This window comes from Hypanus sabinus, chromosome 3 (genome assembly GCF_030144855.1).
Source record: "Hypanus sabinus isolate sHypSab1 chromosome 3, sHypSab1.hap1, whole genome shotgun sequence".
Lineage (NCBI taxonomy): Eukaryota > Metazoa > Chordata > Chondrichthyes > Myliobatiformes > Dasyatidae > Hypanus > Hypanus sabinus.
This window is the reverse complement of record NC_082708.1, coordinates 59,080,149-59,100,337: the sequence shown is the minus strand read 5'-3', so window position 1 is coordinate 59,100,337 and position 20,189 is coordinate 59,080,149. Positions and strand designations below refer to the sequence as shown.

The 20,189-nt window shown below is 41.3% G+C and overlaps 1 protein-coding gene across 9 annotated transcripts in view; it reads left to right on the top strand.

Moving 5' to 3' along the window:
- The first annotated feature begins 16,316 nt into the window (after positions 1–16,316).
- The window catches only part of LOC132391364 (neuronal PAS domain-containing protein 2-like), a 122,156-nt gene continuing 118,283 nt past the window's right edge, over positions 16,317–20,189 (top strand). For 4 of the 9 annotated variants that reach the window (XM_059964442.1, XM_059964441.1, XM_059964440.1 and 1 more), the window contains exon 1: positions 16,317–18,404. In XM_059964442.1, the coding sequence (XP_059820425.1) occupies positions 18,247–18,404 (158 nt within the window). In that variant the 5' untranslated portion in view covers positions 16,317–18,246. The remainder of the gene's footprint in view (positions 18,405–20,189) is intronic. The other 5 variants (XM_059964447.1, XM_059964446.1, XM_059964444.1 and 2 more) reach the window with 2 other exon arrangements.

Sequence of the window (20,189 nt, the reverse complement as noted above, 5' to 3'; positions counted from 1 at the left end):
ATCAGTCTGAGTTCTGAATCATTAGTTCAGAGATCTTTTGTATTCCTGCATGGCAGTTAGAGTACTTAAGATCACACGGTTAAATAAATTCAAACCTTTAAAACAAAATCTAAGGGTCAATAAGAGTAACCATTAAGCTACTGGATTTCCTTTCTAGCCCATCAGGGAAGGAGATCTGCCATCCTTGGTTTGGTCAACGTCGGAGCAGACCAGTCCATGAAGATGACTCTCAGCTGGTTCCCTGATTGGCATAGCGAACGCATATTGGCATTACCCCTGTTACCCACATCCTGTGAAAAAAATCAAAAAAATGAATCCCTGGTTTCCACCTTCATCATAGAAGCCAATATGCAAATTTTTCCTTATAAAATGTATTTTTTGGGAAATTATTTTAATATTGAAAAGAAAATGCATTAGTACAGTGCCTATATGGAATGGAAGAATTTTATGAAATTATTTAAATTAACACCAAACGAAATTTGGATCTAACACTGGGTTGTCTTCTTTTAAATGCTGCTGGAATTGAGGCAAGAAAAGCTACAAAGATAATGAAGTCCAGACAGCTTGAAAGTACTTTGCTGGCCCAGACTTTGCTCATTCTTTCAATAATAGTGTATCCACAACGTTGTTGCTGTTGTCCTTTTTGGTACTTGGTATACAGGGGAGGGAGTTATTGTTAAAACGGACCCAATGATTTGCTGCAGTCTGACTGCATATTCTACAGCCAGTGCTCATGATAGAGCAGGTTAGCAGTGAATTTATGGCAGGATTATCAATGAAACAAATGTTTATTTTGTAGATGTTGCATAATATATTGGAATAAATGTTTGCACTTAATATATTTGTGAATTATTCTTTCTTATATTACTTAAGCATCATATTTTCATTTTAAATATTCAGTCATATAGGTGTAGAGTTTATAGTTAGATTTTTTTAAAATCAAGAGATACAGTATCTCTGGCATGGCTGGCATTTAGTACCCATTCCTAATTGCCTACTTGGCTAATGGAAGTGGCAGTTAAGTGTTATCCACATCGGTACATGTGAAGACACATAATTGGCAAAACAAGTCAATGCAGTATCTTTGTGCTACACTCAAGCAAAGGATCATGCATTTTACAAATAAACTCTGCTGCCACTTTGTTAGCTACACCTGCTCATTAATGTAAATATCTAATCAGCAACTCAATGCATAAAAGCGTGGTCAAAAGGTTCAGTTGTTGTTCAGACCAAACAGCAGAATGGGGAAGAAACGTGATTTAAGAAACCTTGAATGTGGAATGATTGTTGGTGCCAGATGGGGTGGTTTGAGTTTATCAGAAACTGCTGATCTGCTGGGATTTTCACGCAGAACAGTCTCTCGAGTTTATAGAGGATGGTGCAAAAAAACAAAAAAAAAAGCATTCGGCCAGCAGCAATTCCATGAGTGAGAATCCTTAGTTAATGAGAGAGATCAGAGAACAATGGCCAGATGGTTCAAGCTTGCTCCCGTAGTAACTCAAATAACCATGGTTACTCAAATAACCACACTTTGCAACAGTGGCAGGCAGAAAAGCACCTCAGAATGCACAACACAGAGAACAGCAGAAGAGCACACTGGGTGAAGACCGGTACCAAATAAAGTGGCCACTGATGTTCGTGCTATTCTACTGCTTTCTAATAGTGACATGCCCTACAATATCAAGATATCTCTCCCTGCTCTTACCATTATCCATGTGCTTCTTCTTGGTGAATTCCAATGCAACTGGTAAATCTTCTGGTCCACACATAGATTCCCTCCATTGTAGAATAATACATCCTCCTGAGAAGCTGCTAGATTTAAAAGGAGCATGGGAAACAAGATCCCAATAAATTTCATGGGAAGACTGGAAACTGGGGCCTAGTGAGTTTCGAATGATTGTGGGAATATGGACACCGATAAGTTTAAAGGGAGAGTGTGAGTCAATATCCAGCAACAATAAAAAGGAACACAGGAAACAGAATCAGGTGAGCAACAAAAGAGCGCCCAAACTAGGGCCTGTGGTACGTGAACTGGGCCAGGGGAACCAAGATTCCAGAATGTAAAATGGAGCACTGTGACCAGCATGTGAAATGTTGTGCAGAAGCTGGGACCCAATGTGCCTAGGGAAGTGCAGGACCATGTTTCTGGTTTATGAAGGATCACTGGAGAACTGGGGCCCGGTGGATGAAGGGGGAATGAAGGGGGCGCCAGTTAACCAGATGTCCACCCATTAGAAGTTTTAGATAGTCTTATGGAGTTTTACTGCATTCTTTCTTTGCCCTTTGAACTTCTCACCTCCAGCTCCACCTTCACTTAAATGCAGATTTGATTTATGATATTCATTTACCATGCCCAAACCCATCTCCAGTCCTGATGTGGGTCTTGGAACAAAACATCAACCATCCCCTTCCCTCCATAGGTGCTGATTAACCCATTGAATTCCTTCAGCAGCTTACTGTTTTACTCCTGATTCCAGCATCACAGTCTCTTGTGTTTCTAGTTATGGCCATTCAATCTTCCCCTTCACCCTTACCCATGAAGATGTCAGTAACCCCTCAGTAAAGCATTGCAATGACAGTCATGATTTTAAAATACCACCAATTTTATACAATGAAAGTAAATTTATGAAGTACTCCAACATTTGATTTAAAGGTTTTCATATGGGACCCTCTTTTCATTGCAACTTTGTTTGTTGAGGTGATTTTTATGAATATCCAAATGGGACAAGATGGCATTTTACTGATGGGCATATTAAGAAAACCAGTGAAAGCTCACAAGTTTTTCCTGATGATTCATTTAAGTTTGTGACACTTACCAGCAGCAATTAAGGCTCCTAGAGATTCACAAAATTACTTTTGTTACGTTTGTGTTTAGAGAAACACACAGATTCCAGATATTTTTCTTTCATATATTTGTACAAGTGGTTGCTAATTTATCATAACACATTTCAAGATGAAGAGTATTGTGTTGGTCATAATTGTAATGGACAGTGCTAGGGAACTCTTAATCCTTCTATTGACTGCTCAGTCTAAAAATAAGCACATTTTATGTCAAGCAGAAGTAGGTCAAAGATAAAACCTCCCTACAAGGTAATGACTGACAATGCAAGTCAATGCTAACCCTCCCACTAACAGTCTAATGGAGATAGGTTTGTTTGCAGAATTCAGCAACGGAAGTTGTTTACTATTATGACAGTAATTTACCTCAAAATATACCGCACTGTTAAAAGTTGGATGGGACATATTATGGAGCATGTAAGTATCTAATATCCATTTCCATTAGTATCTAATGGATATGATAATGTATTGGTTGAATTGCTATGCCAGTGTCTGGGGATGTAAACTATTGATCTGGAAAAAAATGTTTGAATCTATCATGGAAGCTGGGGAAATAAATTCCAAGTAATTAAAAAAAGAAAAAAAAAGAATGTATATAAAAAAAGAAATACTCAAGACTAGTTTGCACACCACTGAGGTAAGGCCCACTGGTCTATTATTCCAAGGTTATCCCCACTCCTTTGTTTTGAACAAAGAAAAAAGATTTGCCACCCTTCAGTTCTCTGGTACTACTCCTGCGGTCAGTAAGGATGCAAAAACCATGACCAAAGATGCAGCAATTTCATCCCTTGGTTCCTTTAGTAACCTGGAATATATCCTGTGCGGCTGCAGGGACTTATCAATCCTAATGCTTTTCAAAAGTGCCAGCACATCCTCCTTCTTAATGTCAACATGTTCCAGCTACTCAAGTACTGAGCGTCTGTCACTCGACCAGGTTGATTGCCGAGTACCAGATCCGAGTATGATTTCTCCTGTCTACATATTGTGTCAGAAGTCCTTCCTGGACACACTTAACAAATTCAACCACATCTCAACCTTTTGCATTAAGGAAGTGTGATTCCATATTGGGGAGGTTGAAGACATCCATGATAACAACCCTGTTATTTTTGCATCTTTCCAACATTTGTTTTATTCTCCCTTTCAAAGAATACATTAAAGGTGTTGAGCTCATCAGGGAGTGAAACGTCACTGCCAATTTCGGTGTTGCCTTATCGGAAATAATGGCATGCAAACCCTGTCACAGTCATTGTGCATATGGTTGTGCCTCTAACCTCACATGAACTTGCCTTCTCACGATGACCTTCTGCAAGATGCAATGATACTTTTTATAGAGTTATGGATCACTGGCCTTGAACACCACAGATCTATCCTTCAGCAGACTGTAAAGCTTTCATGCAGGTCTCTGGTTTAAGGAGACACTATGATCTTGAAGGTACACACTCATCCACACAGGCCTTGATGAAGTCAGTGATAACAGTGGCATAGATATTCAGATCTGAAGACGAAGACCTGAATGAGATCCAGTCCACCAATTCAAAGAAGTTGAAAAACACTCCTCCACTGACTGTACCTTTGGTATCCTCACCACTGGTGCTGCAGTCCCCAGTCTCAGCCTGTATGCTGGGAGTAGAAGTACAGCCAGGTGATAGACTTTGCCAAAAAGCAGGCGAGAATGGCACAGTACGAGTTTGCTATGTCAGTGTAACAGTGTTCAAGTGTGTTGGCTTCTCTGCTGGTGACCTGGTGGTAGTTTGTCAGAGATTTCTTCAAATTAGCCTAGTGATGACTGAGGTTTGCTGACGTGTGACTGCTGATCCAAGTCCTCAGCTCTCCCAGCGCCAGCTTGACCTCTGCACAGGTGGAATGTCCACTGCTACCAGGGTGACGGTGGAGAACTCCTCGGTGGATGGAGTGGGTGCCATTTGACTGCCAGATGTTTCAGGTCAGCGGAGAAGGACTAAGACAGACCCACTTCTGTGCTCCACAATGGGTTAATCACAAAGTAAACCACTGCTTCTAACCAATGTTGCCGTCCAGTCGATCTGGTGAATGGTGAACCCCTCTCAACTGGATCAATAGTCCAGGCACCTAACAACTAATATCCAATAAATTTGACTCTTGATGTGATAGTGCAGGTAGAGAAAAGGGAATAATTTCTAAGTAAGTTGATTTCATTGGTATCGATGAGAATGAAACTATATAATGTGGCCTGCAATGGAGTTCAGAGAATTGAATAAATGGTGTTAAAGGAAGGTGAGGAAATATGGCCAGTAACAGATATAAACTGTTTCATAATGTGGCTGCTCAGAAACTGGACAAGACGAGCTGAAGGCAAGCATGGGAGAGACCTTGCTGATGCAGGATGCCCACCTTGCGTCTTGTTGCACTGCTCACTCTTGCCATGGTGTAAGAATTGATGATTTGAACGTTAAGCTGTCACTTCTGCCACACCCTCAACTTTTAATTTGGTTGTCCTTCGCCCAGTTTGACTCCATGATTCCTGAGACAATGGAGATTGTCACTGAGCCTCCAGCCGGTCTACTTCCTCCCTAGGTGGTCAGTCAATTCTGAAGTTACTTTTAAATGGCTTGAAACAACGTTACTGCAGTCTCTGTGCCTGCAGATTTCAGCTGCTGTGGCTACAAATGGGAGATTTCCCAAACTTCAGTAATGCCCCCCTCACCATTTCCCATCCCCTTTTCCCTCTCTCATCTTATCTCCTTGCCTGCCCATCACCTCCCTCTGGTGCTCCTCCCCCTTTTCTTTATTCCTTGGCCTTCTGTCTCTTTCACCAATCAACTTCCTAGCTCTTTACTTAATCCCTCCCCCTTCAGGTTTCACCTATCACTTAGTGTTTCTCTCTCCCTCCCCTACCTTTTAAATCTACTCCTCAGCTTTTTTTCTCCAGTCCTGCCAAAGGGTTTTGAACCAAAATGCTGACTGTACTGTTTTCCATAGATGCTGCCTGGCCTGCTGAGTTCCTCCAGCATTTTGTGTGTGTTGCTCAGATTTCCAGGATCTGCAGATTTTCTAGTGTTTGTGAACAATATTGTAGCTGTATTTCCACAGAATTGTAAAGTTGATAGTTTTACCCTGTTAGTATTACTTGAATTTTTTTTGGGGGGGGGGGAGAAGAGAGAATCTAAAACAAATCAGATGGGAGAAATTCAAATAACATACCTGAAATGCTGGTGAAACACTACAGGCCAGGCACCATCTATAGGAAGAAGCACAGTCGATGTTTCAGGCCAAGACCCTTCGTCAAGACTAACGGAAAAAAGAGATAGTAAGAGATTTGAAAGTGGGAGGGGGGGGAGGGGGAGATCTGAAATGATAGGAGAGGACAGGAGTGGGAGGGATGAAGCTATGAGCTGGGAAGTTGATTGGCAAAAGGGATACAAGGCTAGAGAAGGGGGAGTATCATAGGACGGAAGGCCTTGTAAGAAAGTAAGGGGGAGGGGAGCACCAGAGGAAGAGGAAGAACAGGTAAGGACTTTCAAACCTCTTACTATCTCTTTTTTCCGTTAGTCCCAACGAAGGGTCTCGAACCAAAACGTCGACTGTACTTCTTCCTATGGATGCTGCCTGGCCTGCTGCATTCCACCAGCATTTTAGAACCATAGAACACTACGGCACAGTACAGGCCCTTCAGCCCTCCATGTTGTGCCGACCCATATAATCCTTAAAAAAAAGTACTAAACCCACACTACCCCATAACCCTCCATTTTTCTTTCATCCATGTGCCTGTCCAAGAGGCTCTTAAATACCCCTAATGTTTTAGCCTCCACCACCATCCCTGGCAAGTCATTCCAGGCACTCACAACCCTCTGTGTAAAAAACTTACCCCTGATGTCTCCCCTAAACTTCCCTCCCTTAATTTTGTACATATGCCCTCTGGTGTTTGCTGTTGGTGCCCTGGGAAACAGGTACTGACTATCCACCCTATCTATGCCTCTCATAATCTTGTAGACCTCTTTCAAGTCCCCTCTCATTCTTCTACGCTCCAAAGAGAAAAATCCCAGCTCTGCTAACCTTGCTTCATATGACTTGTTCTCCAAACCAGGCAACATCCTGGTAAATCTCCTCTGCACCCTCTCCATAGCTTCCACATCCTTCCTATAATGAGGTGACCAGATTTTGTGTGTGTTGCTAGAATCTCTAGCATCTGCAGATTTCCTCGTGTCTGCAGTTGGGAAAAATGACATAATAGGAATAAATTTTCTTTATGATGGACAGGAAAAATCTGCTCATCAATATTAGTACTAATTATAGATAACAATGAACATTACAAAACCAGTTTATATACGTGGAAAGGAAGATTCAGTTGCTATTCAGGATAGAAAAACTAAAGTAAGACCTTCTTAGTATTAATGGTAGTCAGTTGTTCCAGAAACCATGACAACAGCATGTTACTCAGAATATTTATGGTGATCTATTTTAACAGGCAAGAGGCTTCAAGGGGAGAATAGTATCTACTATCATGAAGGATATAGACAGAGTGCATCGGAAGAGACTGTTCCCATTAGCAGATGGGTCAAGAAGCATTGGATTTCAAATGAACGTCATGAACAAAGAAACACAAGTGTCACAACGAAAACATATACACAAGAAATTCTGCAGATGCTGGAAATCTTGAGCAACACATAGGAGGAAACCAGCAGGTCTAAACCTTTTTGATAAAGGATCTTGGCCCAAAATGTGGACTAGTTATTTCTCTCCATGGATGCTGCCTGACATGCTGAGTACCCTACACTCACATTTACCTCGACACCTTCTGGTAGGTCACTCTCACTGGGCTGAAGCATCCAGGATTCCAACGGGAACAGTAGATGAACCACTGTCCCTAAAACAAAATAAAAGTTTTGTCTGCCAGCAAATCTCCACAACCAATTGTAAAAGTATTGGTAGAGTATTAATCTCTGACATTCTAGAGATATTTAAAAACAATTCAATTTAAAGTAAATGATTTTAAAAGATACATGATTAAAACACAGAGAAACAGTTATGAACAGTGAACAATATGGAAAGTAACAACTTTCACTTTACAAGAGAAAATCTGCAGATGCTGGAAGTCCAAGCAAGAGCACTGTCAACATTTCAGGCCAAGACACTTCAGTAGGACCAAAACATCGACTGTACTCTTTTCTATAGATGCTGCAAGGCCTGCTGAGTTCCTCCAGCACTTTTGTGAGCTGCTTAACTTTCACTTTGTCTGTTTATCTGATGACCTATATCCACAATAAAATCAGTTCAGCTTGCATCCTGTGCCGACATTCGAATCTGTTGCAAGATTGAAGATATGATTTTTCTAGTGTAATACGAAGCAATAGGGAGTCCAGCCACAGAACAAACAGATAAATTCAGCACCTGGAGTCTATCAGCAATTCCAAAGCTTCTGCCTCCAACAAGGAATGTGTGGAAATTTGGAACCACCAGCATCAGCCTGTGAGATATCCTGATGTGCATTGTGAAACCGAATAAATGCCATTGGGCCTATTCCACGATGTATCTCCAAATAGATTAAAAAAACATAAGAAGTACACCACTCCTTAAAAGTTCTTCCTCAGCTCCTCTATACCTGTAAGTTACAATCCCATATTTATTCATTAAGGAGTTGTTGAATAGGTTGTAACTTAATCTAGCTCAACTTCCATACTTTTGGTCCAGTTTCTGAACAGCCACATCATGAAACCACTTGGAGTCACGGACACAATTTATATCTGTTACCCATCACGTTTGCTCACCTTATAACCATATAAAAATTACAGCACGGAAACAGGCCATCTCGGCCCTTCTAGTCCATGCCTAATGCTTACTCTCACCTAGTCCCACTGGCCCGCACTCAGCCCGTAACCCTCCATTCCTTTCCTGTCCATATACCTATCCAATTTTACTTTAAATGACAATACTGAACCTGCCTCTACCACTTCTACTGGAAGCTCGGTCCACACAGCTACCACTCTCTCAGTTAAGAAATTCCCCCTCGGGTTACCCTTAAACTTTTGCCCCCACTCAACTCATGTCCTCTTGTTTGAATCTCCCCTACTCTCAATGGAAAAAGCCTATCCACGTCAACTCAATCTATCCCCCTCATAATTTTAAATACCTCTATCAAGTCCCCCCTCAACCTTCTACGCTCCAAAGAATAAAGAACATCACTTAGTCAGTTCACCCTTGACATCCATTGCAGGCCATATTACATAGATTCATTCTCATCGATACCAATGCAATCAACATACTTAGATATTATTTTATTATATTACAGTATTAGAAATGATAGGTACATGGAGCTTAGAACAATAGAGGACTATGGGTAACTATGTAATTACTAAGTAAGTACACGTTCAGTACAGCACTGTGGACTGAAGGGCCTGTATTGTGCTATTGTGCTGTGTTTTCTATGTTATATTTCCTTTTCTATGCCTGCACTATCACATCAGGAGTGGAATTCATAGGATATTAGTTGTAGAAGCCCAGACTATTGATCCGATTGAGAGTTCAAATCTCATCATAGTATTTGGGGAATTTCAATTCAGTTGAATGAATAAATTAAAAGTAATTAAAGTGCAAATCTGGTTCATGGCTGTCCCTCAAGACAGAAATCTCCCATCTGTTCATAGTCTCATCTATGTGTGATTGAACGCCCACTCTCAGTTTAACTGGCTGTTTACATGAAGGGTCAATCAGTTCGAGTACAATTAGGGATGAACAATCAATGCCCACCTTGCCAGCAGCGCATACTTCTTGTGAATGAAAGGCAAATTGCCTGTGTGCACATAATCACAGTGCAGCTAAGAACTGTATATGCATGGCTGTCAACAGTTTGTCTTCCAAATGGTGTCTGGGCTCTATTTACCTGTCTTTCTGTAAATGTTTATGAAATTTTTTACTCAGCTCTGGTCAAAGGATATCTTGATCGGCTCCTTAACCTATCACCAAAGATCACATTACATGCTTTACTATGAACCTAGTTCAAAAAAATATGTGGTTGGCATTTCCCCAACCAAAGTGATCTGAATTAAGACTTGGACAAACTCTAAGGTCTATCAGCTGACAGACCATAACAACAATTCTTCAGTCTTTGCCTGTATGCTGGCAATAGAAGTACAGCCAGGTGATTAGACTTGCCAAGATACGGCTGCAGGTTGGTACAATACATGTTTTTGGTGGAGGTGTAACACTGATCGAGTGTGCTGACTCCTCTGCAGGTGATATGCTGGGCGTAGTTTATCAGAGGCTTCATTAAGCTAGCCTGGGTGACGTCCCCTGCGATTATCTGAAAGGCACCATGGTGCGCTGTCTTGCGACTGCTGATCAGAGTTCTCAGCTCCTCCAGTGCCGCTTGACATCTGTAGGAGTGGAATGTACTTGCAATCTGTAGCTTGCCTGTAGTTGGTGGTTGCCATCTCAAAGGTTTCTCTTACTGTTTTGGTAAGGAGAAGAACCAAACCCAAAACAAAAGTTTCTTATTTGACATACTGTTAATTGTTCATTGTATATATTTTTTCCATGTCTTAGAGGTTACAGCCATGGCTTGAGATTTAGATTCAGCTGATTATTATCAATTCTAACTCCTAATGGTTATTCTACTGATGGAAACATTTCTTTGGAGCCTCTACATAGTTGCCCAATAATTTAATTCCCCTGAAATTCAAAAATAGTCACTTTCCTGTCACATTTCTCAGAAAAATTGGCTATATTAAATATCCAATCCTGCATTTTGTAAAAAGGCCTGGCAAAATACATTGATGTTGACTGTTGTAAAGAATCTATGCATTTGTGTTCAGTAATGGAGATTATTATACCTGAAAACTGTGTTCTCAGTAGATTCAAAGTGAGAAGACATGACGCATACAACTATATCAAGACCAGAGTCAGATTTGGTGTCACTGACATGTCATGAAATGTGTTGTTCTACAGCAGCAGTGCAGTGCAAGTCACAATAGTTATTGTAAATTACAAAATAAATAGTGTGAAAGAGGAATTACAGGCTAGTGCTCATGAGTTCATGGACAGTTCGGTAATTCGATGGTACTGGAGAAGAAGCTATTCCTAAAAGATTGAGTGTGAGTCTTCAGGTTCTTGCAACTGCTTTCCAATGGTAGTATTGAGGTCATTCCTGTATAGTGACTGTCCCCAGTGATGGATGCTGCCTTCCTGAGGTATTGCCTCTTGAAAATGTTCTCGATGGTGGACAGGGATGTGCCCCTGATGGAAACCTCTTGCAGACTATTGTGATCCTATACTTCAAAGCCTCCATACCAGACAGTGATGCAACCATTCAGAACGCTCTCCCCCATACACCTATAGAAATTTATAAGGGACTTTGGGAACATACCAAATCTCCTCAAACATAGGACAGATCCTCTGGGGTGCTGATGCCCAGGAATTAGAAATTGTTCATCCTTTCAACTGCCGAACCCTCAATGTGGATTTGCGTGTGCTCTCCTGACATCTCCTTTATGAAGTCCACAATCAATTCCTTGGTCTTGCTATGTTGAGTGTGAGGTTGTTGTGAGTCACCAGCAGATCTATCTTACTTCAAATGCCTCCTCCTCACCACCTGAGATTCTGCCAACTGTGGTGTTATCAGTGAATTTACAGATGGCATTTGAAGCCAGAACACAAGCCAGGGTTGTAGGATATGGAGAACAAGCTGTCGCCCATGCAGCTGATGAATTCAAAGGAACAGCATTGACCAATACAGTTTGGCACCAGCAGCATCGTAGGAGTTGCCAGTCAGCGTTGAACCCAACTTAGGACTGCCTTAGGGACTCCAGCTCTGGACTTTTCCTCAGGATGTATTCCTGAAGCCTCCCCCTTGAGTGGGTATGGTCACAAGGCAACAAAGATTTGAAATCAGTGGCTTCCTACTCCTCGGTAAGTTATGAAATTTTGGCTGACTAACCCGATCTGCTCAAAGTGACTGGTATTAACGTACCGGTAACCTGCCTTTACCTCTTCTCCTGTCAGTAGAAACGGTTCTGCTGGACCTAGTAGCCGAGCCACACGTGAAGGTCAGGAGTTAGAGGCTACTTGAGGTGCATGACATTGGAAGCATTTAATAGGTAGACTGAGGTTATCCCCACTACCCCCACCCCCTCCCCCAGCTATGACAACCTTAAGGAACCAGATGTCACTTGTGCTGCGCCTAGCCACACAGTCGTGCATGTAGGGGGAGGGGGAGCGAGAGAGAGAGAGAGCAGTGTGATAAGCATATATCCTTGAGCGTACCTGTGTTGATTGCCAGTCAGGAGGAGCTATTACCCATCCACACTAACCGTAGTCTTCCAATAATGAAGTTGAGGATTCAGCTACAGAGGAAGGTATAGAAGCTCAGGTTTTAAACTTGTTAATTGGTACTGAGGGGATGATGGTGTTGAATGCTGAGCTGTAATTAATAAACAGTAGCTTGACATACGTTGTGTTGTTGTCGAGGTGCTCCAAAGCTGAGAGGAGAGTTGGTGATTCGGCATCTCTTGTAGACCTGTTGCAGTGGTAGGCAAATTGCAGTGGGTCTAGGTCCTTGCTCAGACGGCAGTTTTTGGAATAGAGGAAACGGGGAGAATGTTACAAACCCGTTACAGTGGCTGGACTTGAACCTGGGTCACCAGCACTGTAAGGCTAACTGCAAGGCTTCCGTGCCACCTTAGCAACCAGTATGGTTGTTGCTCTTTTGAAGCAGGTGAGAACTTCTAGCTGCAGCAATGAGATGTTGAAGATCTCCTTGAACACTTTGCAGTGCCCTGCTAGGTACACAGCCAGGGCCTGACAGCTTGCGCAGGTTCAACACTTTGAGGGATGTTCTAATGTCACCTTCCAAGACAGAGATCTCCCAGATGCTGTGGGGATCCATAAAGACATAATGTCATTATCTCTTTCAAATAATGCATAAAAGTGTTGAGCATAGTGAGGACTGAAGCATTTCTGCCAAATTAGTATTAAATTTGAAGAAGTAGAATATGTAAAATATTCATTAATCATCAATAAAAGGAATCCTTAAAGTTTTCTACACAATTTAGTTCAAAATTTTACAGCAGCAATGTGATTACTGTGCTCAAATGATGAAAATAAAACGTCTGAAAATGCTACAAATCTGAAATAAAAGCTGAACATTCTGGAAACATTCAGGAAATCAGTCTGTGACTGTGAAAACAGAAGCAGAGAATTGATTTTCAGGGTAATATTTCTGCATCAACATCAAGGTTCTGGGCTCAAAACTGACAGCAGAGAGCTCAGTTTTATACATCTTCCCCTCACTCCTCTGGCTACTTTCAGCAAGTGGCCTTGGGTTGTATGAGACAAAGGGTATTTGAATTCAGACCTGGCCTGTCTGGCAGCAGTAATTCCTGCATTCCTGTCTGCTTCAGAGACCTGGCTGACTGAGAACATGCACCTCACGCCATTGGAAAAGTAGCACCAAGACTGTCCCACAAAATCTTCCCAATTCTATGAAGGACAAGCAAGCATATCAGAGTGTCATCTCCCAGATGAACGTTCTCAGCATTGAGGCCCTAGTCACTGTCCTGATATAGGATCCTGACCTGAAACATCTACTTTTCCCTTTGTGTCCAGCAGTTGTTCTTTGCTCCAGGTTCCAACAGTGGTATCTCTTGTGTCTCCAGAATCTTTCACCCTTTCTAGCCGGCAAATAATAAATATATTTTTGCAGTTCTTCTCATCTTATGAAAAGAGCTTCTGGTTTGGTATGCTAATATACTTTTCTGTCATCAAAAGCTATCACAATGATATAGTGTGATATTATTTTTTCTTTCATTTGACTGTTTCTATAAATGAGGCAGTAATTTGGCTCTGAATAGGCAAAACTCTGCTTCAGACCCACTTCCTGATAATTTCCTGCTATCTTTCAGAAAATCCACAAACATGAGAACTTCACCATTTGTTCTGATGGATTTGGAACTACAACATCCATATAATTTCAAAATGTTTGTTATTAAGGCATCAGGTTTACAATAAAACTTATGCTGCTTTGCTTTTTTTAAACTATGAAGTTGGCTATGTGCCTAACAAAGTTTAAGTTCCGAGACAGCACCAATCTGTTTTACCTTTCAATCCTGCAATCAATCCTTTAAATATTTTTGTTTGCACATTGTGTTGTGTTTCAACCTAAGGAAATCTGCACAAAAATACACCAATTCACAAGTGCAAAGAGCTTTGAAGTTTCCAAATTCTTTCAAGTAAGCATGACTGATAAAGAATTTCTTTTCCCCACGTAATGTTAATCAGGCAGCTTCAGTCAAGGGAGCACTTGAAGAAAGCAGTCAATATCTCAAAGTGAAGAACTGGTCTCTGCAATCCACCTGTTCGGCTCCCACTGCTGCCTTGCCGGACAACTCTTTCCTGATGCTGCTGTCAGTCTCCTTGACTTCCCACACTCTCCAAATGGTGCTGCTAACCTCCCTGATCTCACCACACTCCCCCACCCCCACTGGCCATTTCCTAAACTCCAGACTGATCTACCTTAGCCTCCCTATGAGCTGGTTGCATGATTCACCTCACTACCATACTGTGTGTACTGTCAGTATGTTGCCTTGCCCATTATAAGAGTGTCAGGCTGAAATCTCTTCCCCTTAGTGACATCAACGTTGTCTATCCAAGGCCCCCATCTACGGTAGTGCTTGAGAGATGAGAACAGGTTGGAGTATGTTCAAATGTAAATATATCCGACAGTTAGTAATTCTGATGTAGTGAGAAAACACCTGAGGATTAAGTTCCAAATTGTCAGTGCTAATGCTAAAGTGCACTAAAATTTCTAGCTAAATCTCCATACAACCAAAAAATGGTTCAGAATTTACCAAAACAAACAAAATGCTGGAGGAACTCAGCAAGTCAGGTAGTATCTATGGAAATGAATAAACGGTCCACGTTTTGGGCTGAGACGTTTCTTCAGGACTTACAGTTATTTTTAATTAAAGAAAATTTATGCGTACATGGCATATTGTTTCAAACAGTATAACTTTGCCTCAAATTGAACTGAAACTTGGAATTCTATTACCTACTTGTTTAGGTTATATTTCACACATTTCAGTTTCAGTCAGATTCTTGTGGTGTATTCACAGTACAATGGTGAAAAAAAACCCTTTTAGTTAGTCAACCACTGTAGACTAGGTCACATTGACCTGATGGAAACTGTTTTAATTCAGGACTTGTATCCAAATAATTAAAATTACCTGTGATTTTTTTTTGCTGGTATATAGCAACAATTTGAATGTAGCTGCCATTAATAATTTTTTCAAGTGCATTTTATAAGAAAACAAAAATGTGATATTTAAGATCAGTTTGATTCACCCAAACCATATCATGCAAGTTCTTTATTGTGGCTACCTCAAGAATGAAAGATCGGTACAAAATAAGGACTTATTGCTGTAGTTGCACAGACTCTGAATAGAACTGATCACAATTTATCTTAATGACCCCTTTCGTCTTTACCTGCATTTCATCAAACTCAACTAAACTCCCTATGCTAAACAAAGTAGAAAGCAAAGGTGTTGTCAGCTATCTTGAAGTAGATACTAAAATCATGTAAACTGTATAATGGAAATTTTGATGGCAAATGTCAAACACCTAGATTTTACTGTTTGTAAAACAGATAGAGTAACAGGACTGAAGTATTTACAGAAACTGAAGACATGGAAAACAAAATACGCCAAATCAGCAAGTACTGTGTAATTTCACAATCCAAAACTCTTGCAAAGATGGCCAAGTCAGTCCTGGAGATGCAACGGAAGTCTGCTACACTTACAGAGAACAAACACAACTCGTGCAAGATCTTCAGATACAAATGGTGATTTTTTTTTTCTCTGTTTAAAACTGCCCTTCTGGGCCACGTCCAATAAATCCTCCTGCACCACCTTCAAAAAAGAAAGTAATCCTTAATCGTTTACCTATCCTAAAATATTGAAAATCTTTCCTTTCTCCCCCTTATGACCATGGCAATAAAAAGACCAGGTTAAAGTAAATCAACTCCAAATAAGTGCATCCATTTCAGAATGGATTAAATCTCCAAAAAGTGCACATTCCTCAGTAATACAATAAATTTCAAAATGAATACTAGCCAATGTACACATTCCTTCTCCAACACACACTGTCCCATCTCTGGATGTCTATTTCACATTCTGCAGTTACCCCGCACCAGCACTTCCACTGCATCTAATTTGCTGGTGTGCAGAGTCCTGCCCCCAGCATGGGCTGAGCAGTGGCAATCCTTTCACTGGAGCACTGACACTGAAGCAAACTAGAAGGATTTAACAACAGCAAAGTCTTACCCCAGTACGTCCAGCAGTCCTTTTTGACAAAGGTTTTAAATATCACTGACATTCAAAGATATATAACATTCTGTTAAAATGAGTGCTTCAAAGAAGAAATTAACTTATTTAACAAAACTTTCTAAAAACACATAAAACCGTGTAAATAATTTTCAAATCTGAATTAAAATGGACTTGCCTTCCCTTTTTATTCTCCGTTCAAAGGGTTAGGGTGCATTAAAAATGAGTGACAGATTTTAGCATCCTGTTCAACCCCTCCTCTCCGGGTGGTTGTTAACCAAAATAATTAGAAATATTTTTCAATGTTTAGATATTGTATCTTTATTTTAGCAACACTCCCCTACAAAGGTATCAACCCTCTTCAGATAAAAGTTTGTAATAGAGGTGGTCAGTTTTCATTTAAATACAGGGCATCTTTCTAATGTAGGACTGGTAGCTACCCTGGCATTGATCTTCCAGAGCTGCAGTTGGCTGTTCTTGGCAGGAAGTTGCCAGAGAGGTCTCTCTGAGGACATGAATGCAGTTTCTGAATGCCTTTATTTTTGAGGAGATCTGCAATGCAGACAAATGGCTGCATGCAGTCTGCCCGGTCCTCTGAGGTGAAGGAGATAAACTCTGGTCTTGTGGAGTAAAACTGCCAACGAGCTTCCTCATGCAGCAGAGGTCTCCAAACTGGGATACCAGCGGATGCTTCTGAGGAGGGGAGGTTGAGAGTGAGATTGACATGATCCCTGAGAGCGAATGGAAATCAGTATTTGCACACCTATGTAATCCATGAAGAGGAGAATTGTGTCCAGACAAATGGGCTTGGAGAGCAGATGAGGTTGCAGCAAAATGTTTTCAGGTGCAAGTTTCAGCGTGAGCAAGCTGCGATTGTGTGCACAATGATGTCTGGCCCTTTAAATAACGATTTCCGAACCTTCAGTAAAATTAAAAGTTGCTTCAACTGTTGAACGGCATCTGTAATTACTCAGATTAGTGTGCTTGAAGGTGCCGCCGGAAATAAATTGAGCACGGCACTGCCGCTGGTATAATCTGGGGAACGTGAAAACCATTTAAACAGGCCATGATGCACAGAGCATTTCCCATCAAATTGTGCTATGACTGTCAATCACTTGTGTTAAGACGGCGAAAAAAAACTATTCAAAATTGTTTAATGCCACGTTAACGCGATTTTCAACTGCACAATAACGCCTTTTTTGGCGCCGTCCAGGCTGTTGACTTTTATAAGCCTCTGTGTAAATGCACCCAACTGCTCCACGTTCACTCCGAACAGTTCTCGCTGCAGGGACAGCGAGCGACCAGGCGCGGACACTCCACGATCCCAGGTATTTCAGGCCGCATTTCAAAACGTCGTAACATCTTACATAACGAGTGTCTAATTTCAGCGCAATGACGAAAGAATACTGAACATCGAAGTTATTGACCTACTTTCCAAAGAAGAAAAAAAAAACCCCGCACTTAATCGTGTAGCCAGCGTCAATGTGCTGTCAGCTCGGAGTGAACCAAGAGCAGGGTGCAGCCCTTGCCTGCCAACACTCCGATCGACGCGCCGCCCGGGTTTCTCAATGAGCTCCCGCAGCCATCGCCTGCCAGTGAACTAGCTGCTCTCCGCCGTGAGTCGCATAATGTTGGTGCGAGGGCCGGTCCGCTCGACCTTCCGAGCGCGGCACTTATCCCGCAATCGCCGCCGCAGCAACCTCACCCCCCTGCCGCAGATTTCTCTTGGCTCCGCTCCTTGGACCCGCGCCTGTCTCCTCCCACAGGAGCCAGAAAAAAGGTCACAGATGTTTGGAAAAATATTTAGGTCAGTGGATCATTTCCTCCTCTTCCAGTTATAGAGGTTTCCTTTCACCGACAGGACACAAGTAAATTACAATCCGATTGATGCGGAATACTAAAGGGGGAAGTCTCCTGACCTATTTACTGTTTATTTGTCCTTTTTGTTAAGAGTCAGTTTTCCTCGATCACTTGACAAGAAGAGTGACAGAACTGCATTGATTATATAATCAGTTTTCTTTTAAAAGCGCTACTGCAGTTTAGTAGTGTCTGTATTGATTGGGAAGTCTGCAGATCTCACAGTTTTCGTTGCCCAGGTTTAGTTCTGAGATGCGTTTACAGCATGAGATTCAACGAGAAGAAACCGGGTAGGAGAGCGGGTTTGTTGCTGAGCCAGGGCAGCCCGAAGGTGCCCGGTGACCGAGTCCCGATCGCTTCACCGGACAGCAGCAGCGAGCGGACCCGGTGGAGACACACGGCGGGTGTCAGCAACGGCAGGAGGTAACTCTCAGTCACTCACTCCCTTAACCACCCCTAACGCCCTCTGTCGCGCTGTCGGCAAATGTCCGAGATAAACAACTTTAGAATCAGCCGCCTGGATAGAAAGGCTTTAAAAAGAACTCGCGGCTTAATGTTATGCCGGATATCACTGGAGTCAAAATCTCCTGCATTCGTGTGACCTAGCAGTACTATTATTTCAAATGTTTAAACGCTGGGGATGAGAAAGTTGCTTATTTGATCCTATTTAACAACTTCGTCAACGCATAATTCATAATTGGCTGAAGGTCCATGAATTCTAAACGCTAAATGTCCTGATCTAATCACAACTGCTCACATTATTTCTAAACCAAACCATGACAAGTATGTTATAATTCCAATTATTTTAACGGCACGCAAAAGTGAATGGTTTTATTTCTGAAATCTGTATTTAATGCATTGCTCGAGTACATCCCTTGTGTTGACTTTTGAAATTTACGCCTGTTTATAAGCTTGCTTCTATAAAATGAATGTATAACAACAGCATTTTAAAACAAACTGCAGTCCCTTATACCCATGCATAAGTAGCTGTATCGGTATATCACTGTAATCCTTCCTTATTTTAATTGTATTATTCTGTTACATTATTCTATCCATTTAAAAATATTTCCACCCGTTGTCCAACTTTGAAAGTTATCCTCGCGCCCCCCATCACTGAACACAATTGATCCTGTTCATTAATAAGAGATTGCAGAAACCGCTGAGAACCAGCCGTTAAGGCACACAAATGTCTGAGTGACTGGTTGCTCAGCCTATCCCAGCTGAATTGTTTGCTTACTTTAAGTTAGTTAATTTCAGTTAGGCCAGCACTGCATCATCAGTTGATGTCTGCGCAGAAAAGGGGGAGATGTGCAAATATGATCCACAATTTAGTGATTGAGGTGTGAAATGTTGTTCCAGTATCTTTTATGGATAAAATCACATAACTACCCAGAGAGTCGGGTGGCATTCATAGACAAATGTGGAGAGAACAGACCATTTGACATGTACTTTCTAGTTTATTAAAATGTATTTTCCAGCTTATTCAATGATTGTTGTTAATGGAATTTGGCCAAAGTTTGTATGGAGATACTGAAAGTAGCTTATTCCTCTCTACTTCCTGAGTATCAGCTGGTAGCTGATATTGTGAATGCAGCCTGATTTTCATTTCCTCTGTGAATATGAAAATAGATTCATCATCTGGGATGCTGATCAAAATCTGTTTCTTACTAGATATTTGTTTTTACAACACCTTTTTTGTTGTATCCCTGTGAAACTACTGTAGAGTGAAACAGTGGTTCTGCCATTACTAATCTATTGATGTATTTGATTAAGTATTAGTAAAATATGTTAGTGTGCATTCAATGTTTCTTGATTTCCTTTCCAAATTTGGCAAATATTTATTTTCATCACCTGCTTATTCTCATTCAACCTCAATAGACCGTTCCACATCTGAAAAGTTGTTTGGACATTTTAAAAAAGGCACACACTTTAATCTTGTTGGCAAGCATACAACCTCACAAATGTTTCTGAGTTTAACATCACAGCCCATTGGCTGGGAGGATGTATGGTCACAAGTAGGTGAGAATGAAGAATTTCATGCATGGAATTTGCCATAGCCTGCTTACCACAGTGTTAACATATTCTCATTTTCTCTTTCCTGATCTGATTAGATTCTTAACTTGCTTGTGGCGCTGAGTCCAAGAGCATACTCCTGAAATATTCAGTGTCATTTTTCTCCTCTCTCACCCATGTTTTTAACTATTCCCC